Here is a 23,019-nt window from a genome sequence, read left to right as displayed (position 1 = left end):
AAAATATTATTTTACTATATATATCTGTTTAATTAATCTGTTTTGTTCAAATGCACCTATACATATTATCCATATACACTGAGAAATGGATAAAAATATTCATTTCCAAAATGGGGTGTACTTTATTATGCTGAGCACTGTAAATAACCAAAATCACAGCATGCTAAAATAATTGAAGCTGAGCGCAAATGCATTTGCTATTTAAACAGCGTGGTGAAACAATGTCAAAAAGACTCTTGCGCCGAGCTGAGACTAGCAAACAACACTTGCGTCGCGCTTTGCGCTGGGTGTATGATAGGGCCCAATATGTGACTGGAGACACAAAACCAGTCCTATGTCGCACTGGTAAACAACATTTGTAGAATAAGTCAATCTAAAACTTGTTCGAAGACAAGAATTAGTGTTGTATAAAAATAGTTTTAGGATATTTTCTCCTATTTAATTATCCTTATAAAGGGACTAAGCTGAAAAGAAAGTAAATGAATGAATGAATTATCATTATGATGTGTGCAAGGTTTTGATGAAAGGTTTTGAACCACTTCAAATGTTGACTACTGTATTTTTGGCAACTGCCCAAAAGATTTTGTATATACACTACCTGTCAAAAGTTTGGGGTCAGTGCAATTTTTAAATGTTTTCAGATCCTCCAGAAATGACTCTAATATGAACTATTATTATTATTATTATTATTAATGGTAATAGTAATAAAAGCACTAATGACTTGAGTAATAATTTCATTTGAAACTTCATACAATAATAAAGCAGAAAATTGCTATAAATATTTAAAAATTTAAAAGAAATTGACATTTAATAAATGATGATGAATAGAATATTAAAAAAAAAAAACATGGAAAAAACTGACCTCAAACTGCTGACCAGAAGTGTAGGCCAAAATTATTAGCTTCCTTTTATGCCAAAAATCAATATTTTAAGTAAAGATCATGTTCCATAAAGATACTTTGTAAATTTCTTCAGTGATTTCCTCACTTTCCTACCAAAAGTGTATCAAAATGTGCACTGCTGAGAATGTAATTTGGTTAACTTTAAAAGTGATGCATCATCATCATTTTGGGACCAGCCCATATCACTCACTATCCCTGAGCTTAGGGCCTGATTTATAAGCCCATATTAATTATTCCTTAAAAAAAACTTTTATGTAGGCCAGATGCAAAAATCTTTGGTCAGGCAGAACAATGTAAGATTTGAAGACATCAACTCTCTAAAGACACCAACCTCTGATGATCGGCCAATTCTCCATGCTTTGACGACTTGGTTTAACAGTCCATCGTATTTATTCCAGAAACGCATATGAGTCTTAAGTCTCCATTGGATTTTGACAATACCTGCAGAGTGAAGAAACACAATAAAGCAGAGATGAGGGAAAAAGTACTTGGATGGGTGTGTGTTCAGCCATATTGTGAAAGAAAAAAACAATCAAAAATGTTGAAAAGTGATTTTTTGCTTGGCTAGCATAGACCCCCGAAAGTGCATCTGAAATTTGCCACTCATAATGGAAGAAACTTTCAAAGATGAAGGCGTTCCAAACCCACAGTGGAGAAAAGAAGGTCACAAAGCTTTGAGAACTCTCTAATCTCATGTTGAAGCTCCATACACGTGTCAGTCATGTTTACATGCGCCTCCCCACGGCACCTCGATGACGGATATCAGACCCAACAGACTCCCAGACATAACAAAACAAAACCCGACGCGTCAGGCCAAATAATTAAACTCAATCAGTCTGTCAACAGCATGAAAACATTCTTGCAGCTCAACTAGAGCATGTTATACCAACATTATGCTTAAAAATGTGTTGCTAATCTCAAGTAGCAGCTTTTGGGATTTGCTGTAATGTGCCGTGTTAAAGAAGAACTGTCACAAATTGAATATTTGGATCGGCTTTCTGTCAGAATAGGACGATAAGCCTGCTCATAAAGAAGTAATAACGTACAGTATAAAGATAAAAGAGCTGGTGCCTGGAGAATATATTAGCGTAGGTGGTGAGTGTACTGGGGAAAAGTAAGGTGAGAGGTGTTTTTGCATGAGTTAGTCGTTTGTGTGTGCGCTGAAGACAAGCCGCACCTTTGCTTCAGGCTAAAAGAGAACTATAATTATCTAATTCATCATGGAACATTTAAAGTATATGAACCTCACACTCATTTCATACAATGAAAACAATGCACCAAATGAGGCGGCATTTACATTGAAAGTGTTACTTTCGGAACCACTGTAGCTTAAAACTCGCTGGCATGTCAGAAAAGAGGAAACTTTCCAGATGGTCTCTATGTAGAAGTGGTAAGAGTGCAATGATTTGAAAAATGCAGTGCTGCTGCTGATCAATGCTTGTTTGGGGGTTCAAACCAAGAGTGTTTCAAGATGATTCATTATCCTCTAAATTTTGATATAACAAAAACAAAGAACAGGTGAAAGGTGCAGCCTTCTCAATGACTAATTTTGTCAGCAACAATTTCTTACAAAGTAATTTGCAGAATAAACTTTAATCAGGAAGTTTTTTTCACATAATTAAGGTGTGTGCATCATGACTACAAACTAACACATTAACACAAATAATGTTTAAACAGACGAGTCTTCACATTGATCCCGTGGGCAAGTATGATCACCGGCTGGTGACCTTCTCACACCTGCACAGCAAAATCCTAAAATGTACTCAATTTAGATAGTATTTGGTCCCTATTTAAATTGAGTTAAAGTTACTCAAGTTAATGAGACAATGAAAGGATTAATTAGGTGATGACTGAGCACCTGTTGTTAATAAGCAGAAACAGAAGAGAAACACAAAACTACAGCTGACTTTAGTCACAGCCTTAGATGAAATCAGCTGAAATATAAAACATTAAATCTCTCAAAATCTCAGCAGAGGATCAAATCAAACAATAAGCAACTCCACAAACAGCAGCTTCACTTATTACCAACATGTTTGCCCTTCTTTAAAGAAGGACCAAATACTATCTAAACTGAGTACATTGTACTCAGAGGACTTTGCTGTGTGCAGTTTTCCACGAAGGACGTCCAGTGTTGTACAGCCTCTGTTGCCTAGACTACAGCTATGCACACAAAGTTTGGTCAGGAGAAATGGTCGTTATCATTACAAAAGCATGGTTTCTCTTGAGGTTTTTTCTTTCACTTTCGTCAATCGGTGAAGCTTGTTATTTATTTACAGCACAGGCATCAAACTCAGTTCCTGGAGGGCCGCAGCTCTGCACAGTTTTGCTTTAACCCTAATTAAAAACACCTGATCAAATTAATTGAGTCATTCAGTTGTGTTTGAAACTTACAGGTGAGTGTGTTAAAGCAGGATTGAAACTAAACAGTGCAGGGCTGCAGCCTTCCAGGAGTTTGACTTATTATGAATATATGATACAGTTACATTTGAAGGCAAAATTATTAGCCTTCTTATGACTTTGTAATTCATTTTTAATTATTTATAATAAAAATTTTAGATTTATCATTTAGATCAATAGATTTTCAACAATGTCTTAGAACTAAAGTGTTTTGTTTGCACGATGATAATACATAATATTTTTCCAGTTATTATGCAAGATACAAGCATTCAGCTTAAAACAGTATTTAAATGCTTAATTAGCTTAACCAGGCAGATTCGGTTAATTAGGTAAGTTGATAAGCAACCGTTATTTTCTGTAGCCATTCAGAAAAAATATATATTATTTCTCAATGGGGCTAATGATGTTGACATTAGCATTTCATTCCTTCATTCATTCATTCCAGCCAAACTAAAAGAAAAAAGACTTTTCCCTAGATACACTGATACTATACTAAGTTTGGGGTCAGTTTTTTTTTATTATTGTTATTATTATATATATATATATATATTTTTTTATGATTTAAATAACATGACTTTGTTTATCAAGGCAGTGTTTTTTAATTTTTAAAATAAAGGCTAAATTGTTATATTTTCAACTTTTTACCGGTAGTGTATTTAAAATTGGAAATTGTTAAAAATACTATTATTGCTCTGTTAAACATCACAAAAAATTTAAATTTCACAGGAGGGCTAATAAGTATAACTTAAGAAAGAGACAAAATAAAGAGATCACTTGAAAACGGGGTCAGTTACTGTAAATGGGCCACTTGATTTATGGGTCAAACAAACAAATGTTTTCATTGGGTGTAAAAAAATATCAGGGATATTTCCTAACTTTTCTGAATTTAAAACACTGATACTGTTTTCAAAAAAAGAATATACACATATCTGGAAACATAAACACTCATTTATTTAAAACCAATGAACATGTTATGCTCTGATTTGTATCAATGTACATTTATTCATTTAGTAGACTACTTCTTAAAAACTACAGATTAGAAACACAATAATCATGTAAATCCAATTATGTCTGATATTTAGAAACCATAACATTATTATAATAAATATGAATTTATTAAGTTTAAAATGTACTAATACTACTAGTACTACTAGTGGTTAACACAACACAACGCTTAAAATACTACTACTAATTATAATAAAAATAATAGTTAATTAATTCCACCCAGGTGTTTTCCATCCAAAACAATGTCACGTCCTGTAGGTTGATGTCATAAGTAGGATTTTGTTATTTAAAGGTGTGTTTTAAAAACCTAACAGGAAGTGAAACTGAGGACAGCCTCACCCCCAAATTAAAACAACATTAAATACAATGGATATAGTGTTTAATACATTTTATATGAACTTATTATTTGATTTACTTGACATTTAATGTATATTAAGAAATAAATGTCTTGATATACAGTAATATGGATGTCAATAAACTGCAACGGTCAGCAAGTTTGGACATCCTCTGTCCTTGTATGTCCTGCTTCTCTCCACTTTAGTCCCATCCTGAGGACATCCCGTTTCTCCATTCTGAAGGAGGGGATCTTTTTTGGTTGTATTTTTGTTTTTCTTTGTTCCTCCACCCTTCCTTATTTCGCCACCAATCTCGCTTGTTCTCTTCTGTCAGTCAGAGGCACGTTAAGCAAGCTTTCTGTAGCAGTAAGAGAGACACACTGACAGACTGACTGCAGCTCCCGTCCAGCAGCTGTTGTTCTTACTAATCCTGCTTATCTCTCAACTTCCCTTTTGGAAAATGCCAAATGAGTTTAACCACTCACCCAAATATATGTGTGGTGCAGAGGAACTGAATTTTTCAGAGTATTTTTCTAAAAAAAAAATGATCTCAGCCTTCTTAAATACATTCTGTCTGACACGCGCTGCGCTTTTTCAGCTGAACCTTCGTCATTGTAAATAATTGAATCTCTTTTGACTGTTTTTCTGCAGCTACATCAAATAAAGATTAATTCCGAGAAGAATTTATTTAAGTGTTCTAATCTGAACGCTCCGGAAACACACACATCCATAAGCCTGATGTGAATGTGCATCTATCATCACAGGTTCTTCACATCTTTCCTTCTCTTTTACCTCCTAATCCTCATCATTCAGCGCTGCGCTATATGTGTGTGTGTGGGGGTGAGTGGGTGTGTGGTGTAAAGTGTGTGTGTTTATCATTAGTCTTTTATTCAATTGGCCAAAAGGTGTGGAATCCTACTCAACACCTTGTGTGTGTGTGGAATTAATTAGAGCTATTATGAGGAAACACTGTATGTATTTTTATATATTTAAATGATTGATCATGTCTGTACAATTTAATTTGTGCAAGTGTTCTATCCATACATCAATCAATCAATCTATCTATCTATCAACTCTACACTCTCAGAAAAAAAATGGTACAATGTTGTTCCAAAGAAGGTACAAACCCTTGTCACTCAGGCAGGACCTTTATATGTGACAGATTTGTATGACAAAGAAACAAATTTGTACCATGGGAAACCAAAATGTACCTTTTCTTTTTAAAAGCTGCAGATACAATATTGTGACTTCATTAAAGGTACAAATCTGTTTCATAAAGGTACCACCACAGTGACAAGACACTTTGTACCTTAACAGTGTCAAAAATGCTTACCAAACATTTATTTAAATGCCTTCAATGTTTAGATAACAATACCTACAGTTTTATGTTTTACCAGTTTTTTTTATATTGTATTATATAATTTAATAATTCTATTATTTAATAATTCTATCCATGTTTATATGTTTCTTTCTTCTAGAAATTATTCATAAAATTACTTTGCCTTTCCAGTCGTATTTATTTTTATAGATATTGTTAATAAGAAAAAGTTGATCAACACTTTTGTATGTTTTATATGGGAACAATTGTGTACCTTTATTTCAGTTGTACTATAAAATGTACAGAACAGTATCATAAGAGGTCTTTTCTGTATCATATAAGGTACAATCTTTACAAAAGTACAAAACTGTTCCTCAAGGAACATTATTTCTACCACCATGTAGCTTTTCTTCTGAGAGTGTACTACCTGACAAAAGTCTTGTCACCTATCCAAGTTTTAGTTGATCATTTGGTATCAGAAGTGGTTTGTATAAAAGGCAAAGGCCCCTAGATTATGCTTATTTTACCAAAAAAAATATGATCAAGCCTTGATTTTTAATTATTTCATTAGGACAGTAAGGTGTGACTTTGCTTAGAAAAAAGAATCCAAACTTTTGCTTATCCAAAAGTTTGGATTCATGTTCAATGCCTCCTCCCATCTTACCCCAGACATGCTCAATAATGTTCATGTCTGATGACTGGGCTGGCCAATCCTGGAGCACCTTGACCTTCTTTACTTTCAGGAATTTTGATGTGGAGGCTGAAGTATGAGAAAGAGTGCTATCCTGCTGAAGAAATTGCCCTCTCCTGTGGTTTGTAAAGTAATGGGCTGCACAAATGTCTTGATACCTCAGGCTGATGAGGTATCAGACCATTCCTCCATCAATCTGTTCAAAAAGCCATGAACTCTTTTTATTTTAAAGAAAGAAACAAAGTTTTTTTCACTTTCTGTTTGTTTGTAATTAAAAACAAACTAAAAATATTACAAATATGTAGATGTTTTGTCTAAAATTGCGCCTAAAACTGTTCAAAATCACAGATCCTCTATAAACGTACATTAGACTAAATTTATAAAAGTAAAATGATGGATTGTGACATTTGTTAAAATAATACTGGCCTGTAAGGCAAGGGTTTGCACACTCAAAATATTACTTTTTGCTGCTTGTTCAAACTACTTATTTAAATTGAGCAGAAACAACACAACTCTTGCTAATTGTTTGGCCAAATAAAGTGTTTTATTCTCAATCCACTTACATTTATTAAGTTAACTATCAATATCTGTTAAGACAACATGAATGGTGTGGAACCCTGCGTTTTTTACAGAGCAACGAGGGCAATTTCCCTAAGCAGACTGCTAAATCTGTCAAAAACTTCCTTGTTTTTTTAGTTTTTTTGTTTTTTTACTGTGGGTTAGGCTGTAGCCATTACACCCACTCTGACTAAAAACAACCGAAGCCTATTGAAGTCCTCATTTAAACAGCTAGGTAAACGCATGTCTATGTGTGTGAGTGGACGTTGCTCCATTCACACAGACCTCAGCGGGGTCACAATTGTTTACTCATGTGTTTGTGTGAGGGAGGTTGTTTGCGACCCTATAAAACTTTGTTTGTTCAGCAGGACGGAGGAGCTAAAAGAAGCTGACCCGCCACTCAAAACTCAGCAGGATTCTGGAAACGCGCGTGAACACAGACGCTCTCTGCGTTACCCGGCACCGTCAATCTCTCTTACCTGTCGGATCCGTCACATCAGACCCAGAGACAGAGAGAAGGTCAAAAAAGATGACTTCAGAGAGGCAACACGAGGTAAACGGATCAGGATCAGCTTCCCTTGAGATGCTATTAAGACCCCTTTGAGAAAACAGCAGATCTCCAGAGGGACCACGACACTTAACACACACTTCCTGCGCATCTCCTCCTCCAACAAACATGTCCTTGTTGTTTCAGGTGGGAAGGTGACCTCACTTCTGTAGTGCTCTGGTTCCCATTGCTGTCATAGAGGAGAAGATAAATGAAACATCACTATTGCACAAACACACACACACACTTCATGAATGTAATGCAGGCCGACTTCCATAAATAGAACTGGCAAACCCACATTAAAACCTCTTTGCATTGAGTTCATGGACTGTAAATTGCAGAATAACGAGGGCACTGAGCAACAAATAATGGCTTTATGAGATAAAGTTGAGGGGCGGCGCAGTGGTTGCTAGTTTGAGTCTTAGCTGGGTAAGTTGGCAATTTTATGTGGAGTTTGCATGTTCTCACCATGTTTGCGTGGGTTTTCTCCATGTGCTCCAGTTCAAAGACATGAACTATAGGTGAGCTAAATGGGTAAGCTAAATTGTCTGTAGTGTATATGTGTAAATGTGTGTGTATGAGTGTTTTCCAGAGATGGGTTGCAGCTGGAAGGGCATATGATGCATAAAAGACATACTAAATAATTTGGCGGATCATTCCACTGTGACAACCCCTGATGAATAAATGGACTAAGCCAAAGGAAAATTAATGAATGAGATAAAGTTGAGTAAGTTGAATTTGATTGGAGAATATTGTCTTGGCATGTGTAAAGTGATAGTTCACCAAAAAAAATTTAATTCTTTCATTATTCTAACACAAAAGAGGATAATAATTCCAGATATTATGGAAATCAGTGGTTACCAGTTTCCAACATCTTCCTTCCAACATTTTTGGGTGAACTATCCCTTTAAATAGGGGGGCATGAGCAATTCGCAAACACCTTACAGTATAAACCATACAGAAAGACATGTTTGAAAATCTAGAATACAATATACCATCTGTACAGTTTATTATTGCACTGTAAAAAATTATATGATCAATTAGTCATGACAGCATGTTTTTAGTAGGGATGTCCAGAGCTGATCACGTGATCGGAAATCTCACGTGGTTGCAGACTTGATTGGAAACAGACGTTACCTCGGCCGTTACCGATTAGTAGGGCCAGATGGAAACAGTGGACGTTTTTTTCTATTTCTGCAGAGAATTTTTGTAAAAATCTGCGGATTTCTGCCAAATTATTTGGCAGTATCATAACTAAAACCTTAATATGTGAAATAAAAATAATATATTTTTAACTTTTATTTAATGTTTAAAATGCAAATTCAATTAGATTCACTTTATTTGGTAAACAAGGAAAATCTCTTGTTTTATATATATATATATATATATATATATATATATATATATATATATATATATATATATATATATATATATATTTTTTTTTTTTTTTTTTTTTTTTTTTTTTTTTTTGTACATTTTAACATTTTTTAAACTATGCATCTAGCACATCACTGGCTTTGAAAACTTTATTTGTTTAAATGCCTGCTGTGTCCAAAAGTGAAGAATTGATGCTATTTAGTACTTAATTGTTTAAGCTACCTCACAGAAGTGCTCTGTTTGTTATCAGATTTGTTGAATGTTAAAATAAGGTGAATTCTATAAAAAGTAAGAAACATTGTGGATCTGTTTCTTTGCTCATCTTTATTCTTTTTTATGTATTATATGTATTATATAGTATCAGATCAGGTTTCGGTATTGAGTCGGACTTAAGGGCAAAATAAAACTCATCAGAACATCCCAATAGTTTTTAGGTCATTGTAACTTATAAAACTAAAGTTAATCATGTTTTAAGTTTTGCATGCTGTTTTAAGTTAGTTTGACATAATATAAGTTCAATAGACTTATAAGGTTAATTTGATTCAGCTCAAAAATTTAAAGCAACCAGGATTTTTTTTAACAGTGTATGCTCTACTAGATGTCCTCATTAATCTGTGAAAAGCCAATTGTGTGTATTTGTGTGTAAATAAATATTTAGTAAAATTGTATTATGTACAGTGCCCAGCATAAATGTTTACATCCTCTTTGAAAACTAGTTTTTATCCGTTTATCAGTGAATGTAGAGAATCTGTATTCCTGCGTTTAAACAAAACTGCTTTATTAAGCCTTTACATTCTTTACCACAATAGTAATGACTTTACATTTTAAGCAAAAGAAAAACAATTTATTTGAATATAAAACCAATAAATCAGATTTAAATTCCTGACATCTTAATTTTACTCAATAGTCCTGATAAAAGGATTTTAATTGCCACTTACTGTACTATTTTTCTCTCCAGCTCCTGAAAAGCATCACTCTACACTTGTACAACTGCAGATTAAAGAGGACGTTGAGAAACAAATAGTGACTTTAAAATGAAGATAAAGTTCAAGTTAAGTAAGTTGAGTTTGATTGGAGAGTAAGTCATATTGTCAGCTCTGGGCATTAATGTTTAATGGCGGCATAAATATTAACAAAGTGTACAAGCAGAAATGAGCACAGCAGCGGGTCACAGGGTTTATTAGTGCCGTGGGGAGCAATCGGCAGGTATTCACCCAATCTAAAGAGAACAGCACATCTAACATGGCCACTGGGCGGCTTTCTGCCCTCTGTTTGAGTCTGTTTGTCATGACACTGAGGGGCAAACACACTCGCACACTCATGCCAACACACACATACACGACTCCTTAACGCTGGATGACATTAACATGCTGGCTGCATAGGTTACTTCCAGCAGGCTCTTTGTGTGTCGCTGCTGTGCTCTTAGTGGTTGTTTGTTGTGAGTGTGTGTACATGCGTATGCAGCAAAGAGTAAAGTTAAACACACATACACACACTTCTGTAAACCCTGTCTGATTTCTGATTCACGGAGAAAGCACAAAATCCAAAGAGCTAAAATGCACAAGGGTGATTTTGAAGATTAAAAAAAGAAAGAAAATAAAATAGATCCTAGATGTGAAATGTGTGGAGACTGATCAAATAGGCTTTTTAGGTTGAATGCAGTGCCGGCCCACATGGACACTGAGTGTTTGTGTACGATAGGAATTTAAAGAACAGGAAAGAGTGGGACAGAAGAAGTGCTTCTATTCACAGGGTCTCAATGTTTAATGCTCTTTATACACTCAGTAGGAGTTTCAGGCAAGTATATAGATAGATAGATAGATAGACAGACAGACAGACAGACAGACAGACAGACAGACAGACAGACAGACAGACAGACAGACAGACAGACAGACAGACAGACAGACAGACAGAAAGACAGACAGACAGACAGACAGACAGACAGACAGACAGACAGACAGACATAGATAGATAGATAGATAGATAGATAGATAGATAGATAGACAGATAGATAGATAGATAGATAGATAGATAGATAGATAGATAGATAGATAGATAGATAGATAGATAGATAGATAGATAGATAGATAGATAGATAGATAGATAGATAGATAGATAGATAGATAGATAGATAGATAGACATACAGAAATAGTGAAGACGATCTACTGTAGTTTAAATCTAGCATCAGAATGGGGAAGAAAGGTGACTTTGAACGTGGCATGGTTGTTGGTGCTGACTACTGATCTGCTGGTATTTCGAGGACAACATTTTCTAGGGTTTACAGAGGATCATCCACAAAAAAGAAAATATCCAGCGAGCGGCAGTTCTGTGGTTGAGTTTAGATTAGAATGGCCAGACTGGTTCGAGCAGATAGAAAGGCTACAGTAACTCAAATAATCACTCGTTACAACCGAGGTATGCAGAAAAGCATCTCTGAATGCACAACACATCGAACCTTAAGGTGGATGGGCAACAGCAGCAGAAGACCACACCGGGTGCCACTCCTGTCAGCTAAGAACAGGAAAGCACTGGCTCTGGTCTGATGTGTCTCAATTTCTGCTGAGAAATTCGGATGGTACAACATGAAAGCATGGATCCGTTCTGCCTGGTATCAAGGGTTCAAGCTGATGATGGGAGAGATATTATCTTGGCACACTTTGGGCCAATTAGTACCAATTGAGTATCGTGTCAACGTCACAGCCTACCTGAGTATTATTGTAGACCATGCCCATCCTTTTATGACCACAGTGTATCATCTCAGACTGTTTTCCTGAATATGACAATGAGTTCACTATACACAAAGGCCTCTACAGTCACCAGATCTCAATCTGATAGAGCACCTTTGGGATGTGGTGGAACGGGAGATTCGCATAATGGATGTGCAGCTAGATGTTAACAAGCATGGACTTAAATGTTAATAATGCATTAGTAAATGTTCAATTATGATTAATAAATGCTGTACATGTGTTGTTCATGATTAGTTCATGTTAGTAAATGCATTAACTAATGAACCTTATTGTAAAGTGTTACCGATATAAAAATGCTGGAAACCTGTAATCATTGACTTCCGTAGTATTTGTTTTCCTACTACAGAAGTCAGTGGTTACAGGTTTTTTAAGATTGCACTGTCTCAATTGAAAACAAAGAGGATCCAATAGTGTGAACTGATATTTGTGAGAAGTGCGACAATGAACAAGTCTCAAGAGTTCAATAAGGCAGAAGAAAGCTGAAGATGAGGAAAAATGAGCAAAAGCCCAGATACAAATAGTTCCTACTAGGCCAACAATCTTGCCACCCATTGAACATACTTCAGAGAAACCCTACAATACAAACTGACTGAAATGAGAACAATGGACTGATAACCAGCAGAGAACCACTGACTGAATATATAGCCAACAAAACAGGCATCAGCTGGAGAATGCTGATTAAGTCAGCTGATCCGTAAGCACGGTGCCAGGGAAAAAGGTAAACAAACACACCCACCCTTGCACACCACAACACACACATCATAACATATAACATAAAGATCACACAGACCTATAAACCTTGATTTTCATGCATTTATTCATTTTCTTTTCGACTTAGTCCCTTTATAAATTAGGGGTCACCACAGTGGATTGAATCACCATCTTATCCAGCATATGTTTTATGCAGCGGATGCCCTTTCAGCCGCCAACACAACACTGGGATACATGCATACAAACTCTTTCACACACATACACTACGGCCAATTTAGCCTTCCCAATTCACCTATACAACATGTCTTTGGACTGTGAGAGAAACAGGAGCACTCGAAGGAAACCCACACAAACATGGGGACAACATGCAAACTCCACACAGAAATTCTATCTGACTCAGTCGGGGCTCAAACTAGTGACCTTCTTGCTCTAAGGCAATCGTGCTACTCACTGTGCCACCGTGACACCCCCATGACTTTCATATGTCCAAAAAACTCTTACATGTTTGTTTTTGGGTAAACTATCTCTTTATAAGTGACAAGTTGACTTGACATTAAAAAGTGAGTAAACCCATATTAACCTGGAACTAATTATGCTAACTAATTGAACGAAATAAGTTTACTCACTTTAAGTGGTCAACCAAACCTTTTAATCAGTTTAGTCCCTTTTTTAAAATCAACTCATCATTTTTTACATTCATACACTTAAAAAAAAAAGGCAGCTGGAATGCTGGAAATAAACCCTGCAAAGTAACAGCCATTAAATTACAGAAATGTACCCTAAAAAAAAGGACATTAAATTAGATACACATTTTACAATAAATTTATGTAATTTAATGAGCCTTTATTTGACTTTTTTCGGCACCCCAGCAGACATAAAAAAAAGTTGTTGTTTTTTACAGTGTATATAAATAAATTAGAACGATATGATATATACACACAGTCTTCATATGATATCCCATGAATAATTACAAAATGCTAATTCGGGGCTGATCATGCTGATCATGATCAATGCTGTTTTTTTTGTTTTTGTTTGGTCCTGATATAATAAACACACAAGCACATGGACATGCATCCTGCATAAACATTAATACTTTTTTATAGTAATTCGAGGCATTTTTGACCTTGTGGGGATATTTTTTTATTTAAAAAATGCTTATGAATCAAACAAAATGATACTGAAAATTGGACAAATTTTTCTTTGGTGATTATATCTAGAGGGATAAGGGAAGGAGTAAAGTTTGAACAGTCTAAAAATCAGTTTATTGCATGTCTCCATGAACATGAAAATCTAATGTGTGTGTGTGTGTGTGTGTGTGTGTGTGTGTGTGTGTGTGTGTATGTGTGTGTATGAGAAAGATTTGGTAAAATATATTATGCAAGTCTACTATGTTGGGCTGCATGGTGGCTCAGTGGTTAGAACTGTCACCTCACAGCAAGAAGGTCGATGGTTTGAGTCCCTGCTGGGTCAGTTGGCATTTCTGTGTGGAGTTTGCATGTTCTCCCCATGTTCGCTTGAGTTTCCTCAGGGTGCTCCGGTTTCTCCCACAGTACAAATTCACCACGCAATAGGTGAAATGAAAAAGCTAAATTGGCCATAGTGTATGTGTGAATCAGTGTGTATGGGTGTTTCCCAGTACTGGGTTGCAGCTGGAAGGCCATCCGCTGCGTAAAACATATGCTAGAATAGTTGGCAGTTAAATCCACTGTGGTGACCTCTGAAATAGAGTATAAGCCAAAGGAAAATACATGATGACTGTCTACTATGTATTTTACTCCACAGTCCAGTGGTATTTAAACTGTCACATTTTGAGCACTTGCTATTTCTCTGTTCAGTTATTGGTACGTGATGTATCAATGTACACTTGTTCCCTGTGCCTTATAAAGTGGCCTTCAGATTGAACATAAACTCGATGAATACAAAAATCTCTCTCAGGACAGCCGAAAACACCATAAAGTCGACTTCACAAGGCACTATCAGAAGATCCAGGTTATAACACAAATCCAGAGAGAGCTGAAGGGACCTGCACTTGTACGTGTATGAGTGAGTTTCAATCTTCTATTCCTTTCATTTAGTCCGTTTACACCATCACGACTTCCTAAAACGGGTCAAACAAGAGGGTGTCTTGAGGGCTTGTGTTTTAAAAAGAGTCACTAAGGGTCAGTCTCTACAGATCCTGACAGGACGGAGTGAGGCTATTTCCTGCCTCTTAATGTCTTGAAGGTCTGCTCTCTTCTCTTGAGTAATATTATTCTCTGCCTCTCTTGCCCTCCACCTCTTCTCAAATCACAGACTCTCTCATGTGTCGTGTAATTCAGCCATATGGCCTCTGCCGTTCCTCCATCTCCAGATGATTGTGTAGATCACAACAGTTCAGCAGACCAAGATGGAGGCAATTTGCAGAACACTGTAGCCTAATACTATGCTGCTCTTAAAATGTATTCAGCATGTATTTTGATCACAAATTACATATTATTATGTAATGTATGCATGCATATATGAAATATAAAAGCATTATATATGTTGCAATTGTAGGGGGGCATGGTGGCTCAGTGGTTAGCACTGTCGCTGGTTTGAGTCCCAGCTGGGTCATTTGGCATTTCTGTGTGAAGTTTGCATGTTCTCCCATGTTGGTTTGGGTTTACTTCAGATGCTCCAGTTTCCCCCACAATCCAAAGACATGCACTATAGGGGAATTGAATAAACTAAATTGGCCATAGTGTATGTGTGTGAATGAGTGTGTATGGGTGTCTCCCAGTACTGGGTTGCTGCTGGAAGGGCATCCACTGTGTAAAACATATGATGGATAAGTTTGCGGTTCATTCCACTGTGGTCACCCCTGATAAAAAAAGAGACTAAGCCAAAGGTAAATGAAGGAATGAATGCTGCAAGTGTTACAATTAAGTATGTTTTAGTATAACACATTTTAGAAAATGAATTCAACATTTGGTATCATAATTAATGGTATAGCTCGATCAAAAATGGAAGGTTACTCATTATTTACTCACCCTCAAGTGTTTCCAAATCATGGAAATATAAATTTCTGCTGAAGAATGTTAAACTGTAAACCACTGATTTCCATAGTAGGAAAAACAAATATAAGTCAGTGATTAGAGATTTCCAACATTTTTCAAAATATCTTCTTTGTGGAAAAAATAAGAAACTAAAACAAGTTGATGACAAGTGTAATATAAATGACAAAATTTTCACTTCATCTATTTAAAATAGTAAACACCACTGAAAAAAAAAAAACACTAACCTAATTTTTTAGGTAAATGGTTGCAGACAATTTGTACGGGCAAAATTTGTATTAATTTAACATTTTTATTAATATTAATTTGTTTGTTTATATTTAGCCCATATAAACTGTTTGCAACCACTCACCTTAAAAAGTGTGTGTGTGTGTGTGTGTGTGTGTGTGTGTGTGCGCGCGTGTGTGTGCGCGCGTGTGTGTGTGCGCGTGTGTGTGTGTGTGTGTGTGTGCATTTTGTTTTCACATATTTAATTGTTCTACCTGTGAAATGTCATGTTTTGTAAAGACTCCAGTTTTCAGTTTTAGTGAAGAATCCGATTCAGATATTATTACAGTATGTTAATTTAGCTGGGTTTATATCTTGGAATTCTACCATAAAACACTGAGTTGTGTAAAATAAACTCGGAAACTCAGAAAAGTAATGAGGCCAAAATTGCTAAATCTAAACTTGGCATTCTGACAGAATAGTTTTCTCTTGAAATTAATAAATTTGTATAAGTTTAATCATATGAATAAAGTACAATTAAGTATTACAAGTAAATATTATAATTCATTTGTTCGTTTTCCTTCGGCTTAGTCCTTTTAATTATCAGGACTTGAACTAGTGACCTTCTGTGAGGCAAGAAGAACAGTGCTAACCACTGAGTCACTGTGTCACCAAAATTATAAAGTATAATTAAATGTTGCAGGCGATGTGGTGGCGCAGTAGGTAGTTCTGTCGCCTCACAGCAAGAAGGTCGCTGCTTCGAGCCTCGGCTGGGTCAGTTGGCGTTTCTGTGTGGAGTTTGCATGTTCTCCCCGCGTAAATTACCATACTGTAATAATATCTGCCCCGGTTTCCCCCACAGTCCAAAGACATGCGGTACAGGTGAATTGGGTAGGGTAAATTGTCTGTAGTGTAAGAGTGTGTATGGATGTTTCCCAGAGATGGATTGCAGTCGGAAGGGCATCCACTGCGTAAAACATGTGCTTGATAAGTTGGCGGTTCATTCCGCTGTGGCGACTCCAGATTAATAAAGGGACTTAGCCAAAAAGAAAATGAATGAATGAATGATAAATGTTGCACTCCTGAATTGTGAATTTCAAAATATTTTTCTACAAATGAAAAAAATAACCACATTTTGCACAAAATTCAAAGCTATTACTAGAATTACACATTAGCCCCTTTCACACATCGATACTGGTAAATATCTGGAAAATTTCTGGAATGACTTCACCGGTAAGTGTAAAAAAGTGATGTTCACACTTGCAAGGACGTTGCAGAATCTTTCCAGAAAAGACCATTCATAAATCAATTCTAAACTACCGCTAAATTCTGACATCATTAACCAGAAATGAGCTCTAAATGCCTGCGCTTGTATCTGTGAACATAGAAGAAGTCGGGTTTTTGTTGATGGTTTCACTTTTAATTAAAGCTTTAGCATTCATGCAGCTGCTTTTTTTCCCAGAAACATCCAAAGGCAGAAGCGCAAACCGCAGCTAAATGTTTACACATTTAACAACATTGCAAATTCTGTGGATAGATATGTGTGTGTGCTGGTGCTAACCTTCTGCTTCACATGCACACGCGTCAAGCAACTGAAGCAGAGCTTGAAGGTAAACAAACAGCGGTTTATCAATATTTATTTACACAGTTGGCATTCAGAAATGTTATCTGACTAACATCTAGTGGATAAATGTGTCTGGAAAAATATTCAAAGATATTTATTTTCATAAACAGCGCAGATGTAAATGCATTTGAATGTTCTGACTGGCTAAAGTAGACATCTCATGTCAGTGCGTACTAAACGTGAACAGACTCTTTCCAGCAATTTTCCTTCTGTGTTCACACAGTGCAGCATTCCGGCAAATTACCATTAGGTTACAACTTCTCTTTCCGCAAAATTGTCAGAACAAATTTCCCAGCATCTTTAAAAAGGGCCTGTTGACACATATAGACCTTTCCGGAAAATTGCGGTAATTTTCTGGAAAGGTCTATACCTGTATGTGTGAAGGGGCTTTTATTGTTGTTTTTGCCAAGTAACAATAATATATATTAATATTGCATACTAATATCCACTGGCAGTGTTTTATTCAGAAAATGTATATTTAGAGTGTTTCTCTTCAGCTCTTTCTCTCTGTTTCTAAATAATCTCTCTTCAAATCTGTATTTACGGCTTCTCTCTCAGTCCCCTTTTCCTCTTTCGGCCCTCTTGATGGTTGGCTCACTTCATCTGCATGTCGTTGAGCGTCTAGAGTAATTGGTTTAAAGAATGACACCGCTCAACTGAATAACACGCTTCTCCACATGCACGAAACACTCTTGGTGCCGTCAGGGAATGTCTGATATATTCAGCAGAGATGGCACAAGTGAGACGCCGCTCGACTCTCCAACGAGACAATAGAGACGTTATAATGAGATACTGATGAGATCTGGGATCGGTGGGGAAACACTGTATTATGGATTATGAAAATGTGATTATTGATTCCATTGAGATTCTGGAGGGGTTGATGTTCAGACATGAAGCGACTTCGACTTTATCTGATGAGGCCTTTGTTGAGAAGATACTGACAGAATAGGCTGGCGTTTGAATATTGCTGTTGGTGATCCCCAATGACTGATCATTGAGTCATTTTATATTTATTTGCTTAATAGTGACACATAGCCTTTTCAACACTCTTTAATTTAATGTTACTTTGGTTCAGCCATTTTTTCTTATGGCTTCAAAAACTTCACTACATAGGTTCCTACAGTAAACACCTTTTTTTAATATCTTGTGATGCTTTACATGAATCATGTAAGTAACTTCTGTAAAAAAGGTCACACTTTATTTTGATGGTCCGTTTGTTGAATTTAGGTTACATTGCATCTACATGTCAACTAATTCCCATTAGATTATAAGTAGACTGTTAGGTTGGGGTCAAATGTCAAAATGCTTATTAGAATTATTTAAATATTTTCACTCAGATTACACTACATTACACTGTTGGTTCAAAAACTTCAAATACAAAAAAAACTCAAGTGCAAAAAATGAGCAGAAATAACACAATTCTTGAGCTATGTTGGGACAACTTTAATTGTTTCATGTTTAAAAATTATTACATTAGCTTAATTTCTTTATGTTTTCCTAACACAAATTGATAGTGAGGAACGCAATATTTTTTTACACTGTATGAATATTGAATACCCTGAAAAAACTCAGAACAAGTGTTTCTGCAAGCCTGCAAAAATATTATAGACTTCTTATTACTGTACTATAAGGAATGATGGAGTGATTTTTGGACACAATTAAGCTTGCAATACTAATGTCATGTCAATTATTTTCATTTTGCTTATATTCAGCATTTGTTGTCCCGCTAACTGACCTGCCCCGTTTTCTCCCCGCCTGTCAGTATAAACACATAAACACACACACAGACAGAACAAAACTCTCTCTTTCATTTGTGCGCACACACACACACACACACACACCTTATTCGCGCAAACACACACACACACACACACACACGCACACAGCAACAAACAAGCTAAACGCAGCATCATGCTGTCTCATTCACACACATACATACGAGTGCTCGCTCGCTCGCTCGTTCGGGAGTCGGAGCGATACTGTTAGACTGCCTGCTCCCGTCTAAAATTAAATCAGTTACCGACCGCTTCCCCACTTTATTCTGAAATTTATTCTCGCGCTGCAGAAATCTGATTGGTTCCCGCGGCTCTCGCAGTACAGCCGCGGGAATGCAGACCTCTAGCTCCAACTTGCCTCAACACACCTGCATGGCTGTTTCTAGGAAGCCATTGCTGCATCTCAATTCACATACTATCCATCCTAAATAGTATTTGAAAACAGTATTAGTATGTCTCAAATTGTAGTATGTTGAAAAGATTTTGCCAAAGGTTCCCAGATGGCCTACTATTTCCAGTAAAAAATGTAAGTGTAGAACCATCCATACTCTAACCACTGATCTTGCCTACAATACATTGCACATTGAACGTAAATTCGATTAAAACTACAAACGCGGATGAAAAGTGTGAAAAAAAACTACCAACATGATGGACGCACAAGACCAACCATCAAATAGAGAGGCTTCGGTAACGATGTTTGTATGACTGTTAACTACTATCTATCCCACTGGAAAATATTAAAATCTCGTTGTCTCTGTTATATTTCATCTGAAACAACATTAAACTTATATACAGACATGTTTAGACATTAACGTCTCAATGCAGAATAATACAAAGACCTGAGGTGATTTCTTTGCATGAAAGACTCGTGAATGGCTGATTATTCTGCTGCTGCTTCTCCAGTAAGGTAGGAAATTAAATATGACAGAAATGTGGATGATGTGTGGATGATTGACAGGGCTCAGCAAAACAATGATCTGTTAACGAGAAAGTAGTATGTACCAAAGCTTGCATACTCTTGTTACACACTCAAATGTAGATATTTTTCCTTCACAAAAAAGTACATACTTTAAGGGCGTAGTCTAAGGCCCAATCCCAATTCTACCCCTTAGCCCTTCCCCTTCCCCTTACCCCTACCCCTCGTTTTGCCCATGCACGCCAAGGGGTAGAGGTGTCCCAATTCTTTTTAGCGTGAAGGCGTAGGGCTAAGGGGAAGGGGCGAATAGCCCTTCGAACGAAGATTTTTCAGGACCACACTTGAAACCAAGGTGTACGAAAATTTCCTTTCCTTTCCTTTCACAACGGCAGTATTGCTAAACCAGGAAGTAAGGAGATCCACATATTAGTATTTTTTGTCATTATTAAGAATTTTTACGACAAACAAACACATTTTAAAATATTCATAACTGCGTTCAAGTTTTACCGTCATGCTTTAAAAAGAAAAAAACACACAAAAAAAAAACAGATTATATTTTACAATCTATAATCCCTATTAATAACTCATGTACAGCAGTCCCACAACATTTTGACACTGGATTACCCTGTCAGCAATGTCTAGAGTCTGTCAATGGGTTTTTGCAGTGTTTGCTATAACGTTATTGTTGTTTTTGGTGTGTTTACATTGATGAGTATGGCCACTGTGTAAATGCGCAGTATATTTATGATCTTATTGCCACATTAGATCTTTATGATAACATAATAAATGCCTTCAGTGATTTCCTGAAGATAAATACCAAAAAATAACACAACTGGAATAACTACAGCAGTCGCCATCGTCTTATCTCAAATGATGCAAGAGATCGTGAGGACATATGATGATGTGTGCAGGTGATGTACTGCTGTCCCAATTCTTAGGGGTAAATTTTGAAGTCCTTCCACTTCACTCTTGGTTTTAAGGGCCAAGGGGAAGGGGAAGGGGTAGGGGTTCAAAAATAGAATTGGGATCGGGCCTAAGTAATGCGAATTGGGACGCAGCACTAGTAAAAGCTTGATTAGCTAGCCCAGGTGTATCTGGTATGGGTTGGAACTAAACTTTGCAGGACACTGGCACTCCAGGACTGAATTTGGGCACCCCTGCAGTAGTTAAAACTGAAAATTCTAACAAACTAGTGTCATAAATTTGACAACAGATATTATTTGTAGCACAACCTAATAACCCAACACGATTTGTTCCAGTTTTTCGAATGGAAGTTCCCCAAAACTGAAAGAAGCACAGTAGTGATGTGACATGCAGAAAAAGGTGAATACTGATCCAAGCTTTCAGCTGCAGAGTCTTTCCAAAGTTCAACTCAGCTAAAATGAGTTCTGTTTTTCTGAATGATTTTATGTATACGCTCATGGAACAGTGCTGCAATCGATCACATGTCCTCTAACTTCATTTACTCAATTTGCTAATAGACAAAATTTCCCTTCTTTGGGGTTTACTCACTTGAGAAATCAGTTTCCTAATCCTGAGGCCTGTATGCTATTGATAAATGTGTTGTGCTGTGGTTTCACATTTAGACCTGGAGGGGGCTGGTTTGATGCAGTCGATTGATTATTTAGGAATACAATCTGATGATGTAGTTTTGGTTGTTGAAATGGGCAGAAAAACCTGCAATGCTCACAGACATGTTTCTTTTATTTTTATTTTCAACTGTGAACTCTATCAGGGCAAGATGGAAATGAATCATTGTATTAGTGTAACATTCTTGAGTAATTGCACTTTATTTATTGTACTTTCTGTATTTGTCGGAGGATGCGTACTTTTCGCAGTTACAGTTTAAGCCATCTAATTTGACATAGATAAAAATAAAAGTACTTTTTTATTCAGCGTAATATACCTTTCATCAGAGAAAATTATGGCTCCAAAACTTCACCATAAAATCTGAGAAAAAAAAAACAGAGCTAGCACTCTGGGGAGAACATAAGTAGCTAACTATTTAATTATTTTTGTCTGTATTTATAGAATGTTCTTGCCATATTAGTGTTATTTTGGTGGACAAGTTCTCCCAAAAAGTATTATAATGGAAACACTAGAAATAAAAAATTAATTTACTGTTTGTTCAAACTACTTATTTAAAACGAGCTGAAACAACACAAATCTTGATTTTTCGGGGGACAACTTAACAGTCTTTTGTTCAATCCACTTTTTTGTACACAATTTGTAAAAAAAAAACTAAGAGCTTAACTTAATTTCTTCATGTTGTCTTAACACAAATCGATTGTCAAACCCATTTTTTTAGCAAGATTTAAGCATGTTTAGTGAGGATTTTATCATAATTTCATAGTGAGTAGCATTTAGACTTATCAGTTTTTTGTTCATTAATTCATCAAGTTAGTCACAAATGGATCCTTTTCACAAGAATGTCACATTTAAGTCATCTGCATCTTGAATAAAAAAAAAAAGTTTTTAATATTTAGATTTTTTTAAAGGTTTGAGCATTTATACGTATTTGTTTGTATTATTTTGTCTATTCATCAAATTACAAAAATGAATGATTGCTTGTGCAACGCAATTGAAATGCAGCGTGTATAGGCAGGACCAACACAATCTCCCGGCAACTTTTTGATTTAGTGGCTACTTCATATGAATTCATATCATTTAATTTGTACAATTTATTAACTCTGAATTAGCCCTTAAACTGACAAAACATAAAATACATTTCTCCGTGAGGTCAGGCCGGCAGGACAGTAAATTTGACATTGTTCACTCTAACCTTTTTTCTTAAAGTCTTGATAACACCATCATTTATTTTTTTCTTTGATTATCTCAACAAATAGAATTGTACAAAAAATATTTGGTGTACT

The 23,019-nt window shown here is 36.1% G+C and overlaps 1 protein-coding gene and 2 long non-coding RNA genes across 27 annotated transcripts in view; 1 reads left to right on the top strand and 2 right to left on the bottom strand.

Moving 5' to 3' along the window:
• Positions 1–20,141, top strand: part of LOC147842380 (uncharacterized) — a 219,867-nt gene extending 199,726 nt beyond the window's left edge. The window contains exon 3 of the long non-coding RNA XR_015499625.1: positions 19,621–20,141. This is a non-coding gene — a long non-coding RNA (uncharacterized LOC147842380). The remainder of the gene's footprint in view (positions 1–19,620) is intronic.
• LOC141376138 (uncharacterized) overlaps positions 1–23,019 on the bottom strand; it is a 1,062,333-nt gene that overhangs the window by 996,947 nt on the left and 42,367 nt on the right. For 24 of the 25 annotated variants that reach the window (XR_015499510.1, XR_015499506.1, XR_015499511.1 and 21 more), the window contains 2 exons: positions 7,686–7,943; positions 1,234–1,343 (listed from right to left, as the gene is read on the bottom strand). Coding sequence is in view for 16 of the 25 variants with exons in the window: in XM_087268008.1 (XP_087124134.1) it covers positions 1,234–1,343; positions 7,686–7,884 (309 nt within the window). In the remaining 9 variants the exon portion in view is untranslated. The remainder of the gene's footprint in view (positions 1–1,233; positions 1,344–7,685; positions 7,944–23,019) is intronic. The other variant, XR_015499513.1, reaches the window with a different exon arrangement.
• The window catches only part of LOC147842379 (uncharacterized), a 463,094-nt gene that overhangs the window by 437,073 nt on the left and 3,002 nt on the right, over positions 1–23,019 (bottom strand). The window lies entirely within an intron of this gene.

The sequence above is a fragment of the Danio rerio genome, chromosome 9 (assembly GCF_052040795.2).
Source record: "Danio rerio strain M-AB ecotype USA chromosome 9, GRCz13ab, whole genome shotgun sequence".
NCBI lineage: Eukaryota > Metazoa > Chordata > Actinopteri > Cypriniformes > Danionidae > Danio > Danio rerio.
This window is presented reverse-complemented; position numbering and strand designations above follow the sequence as displayed.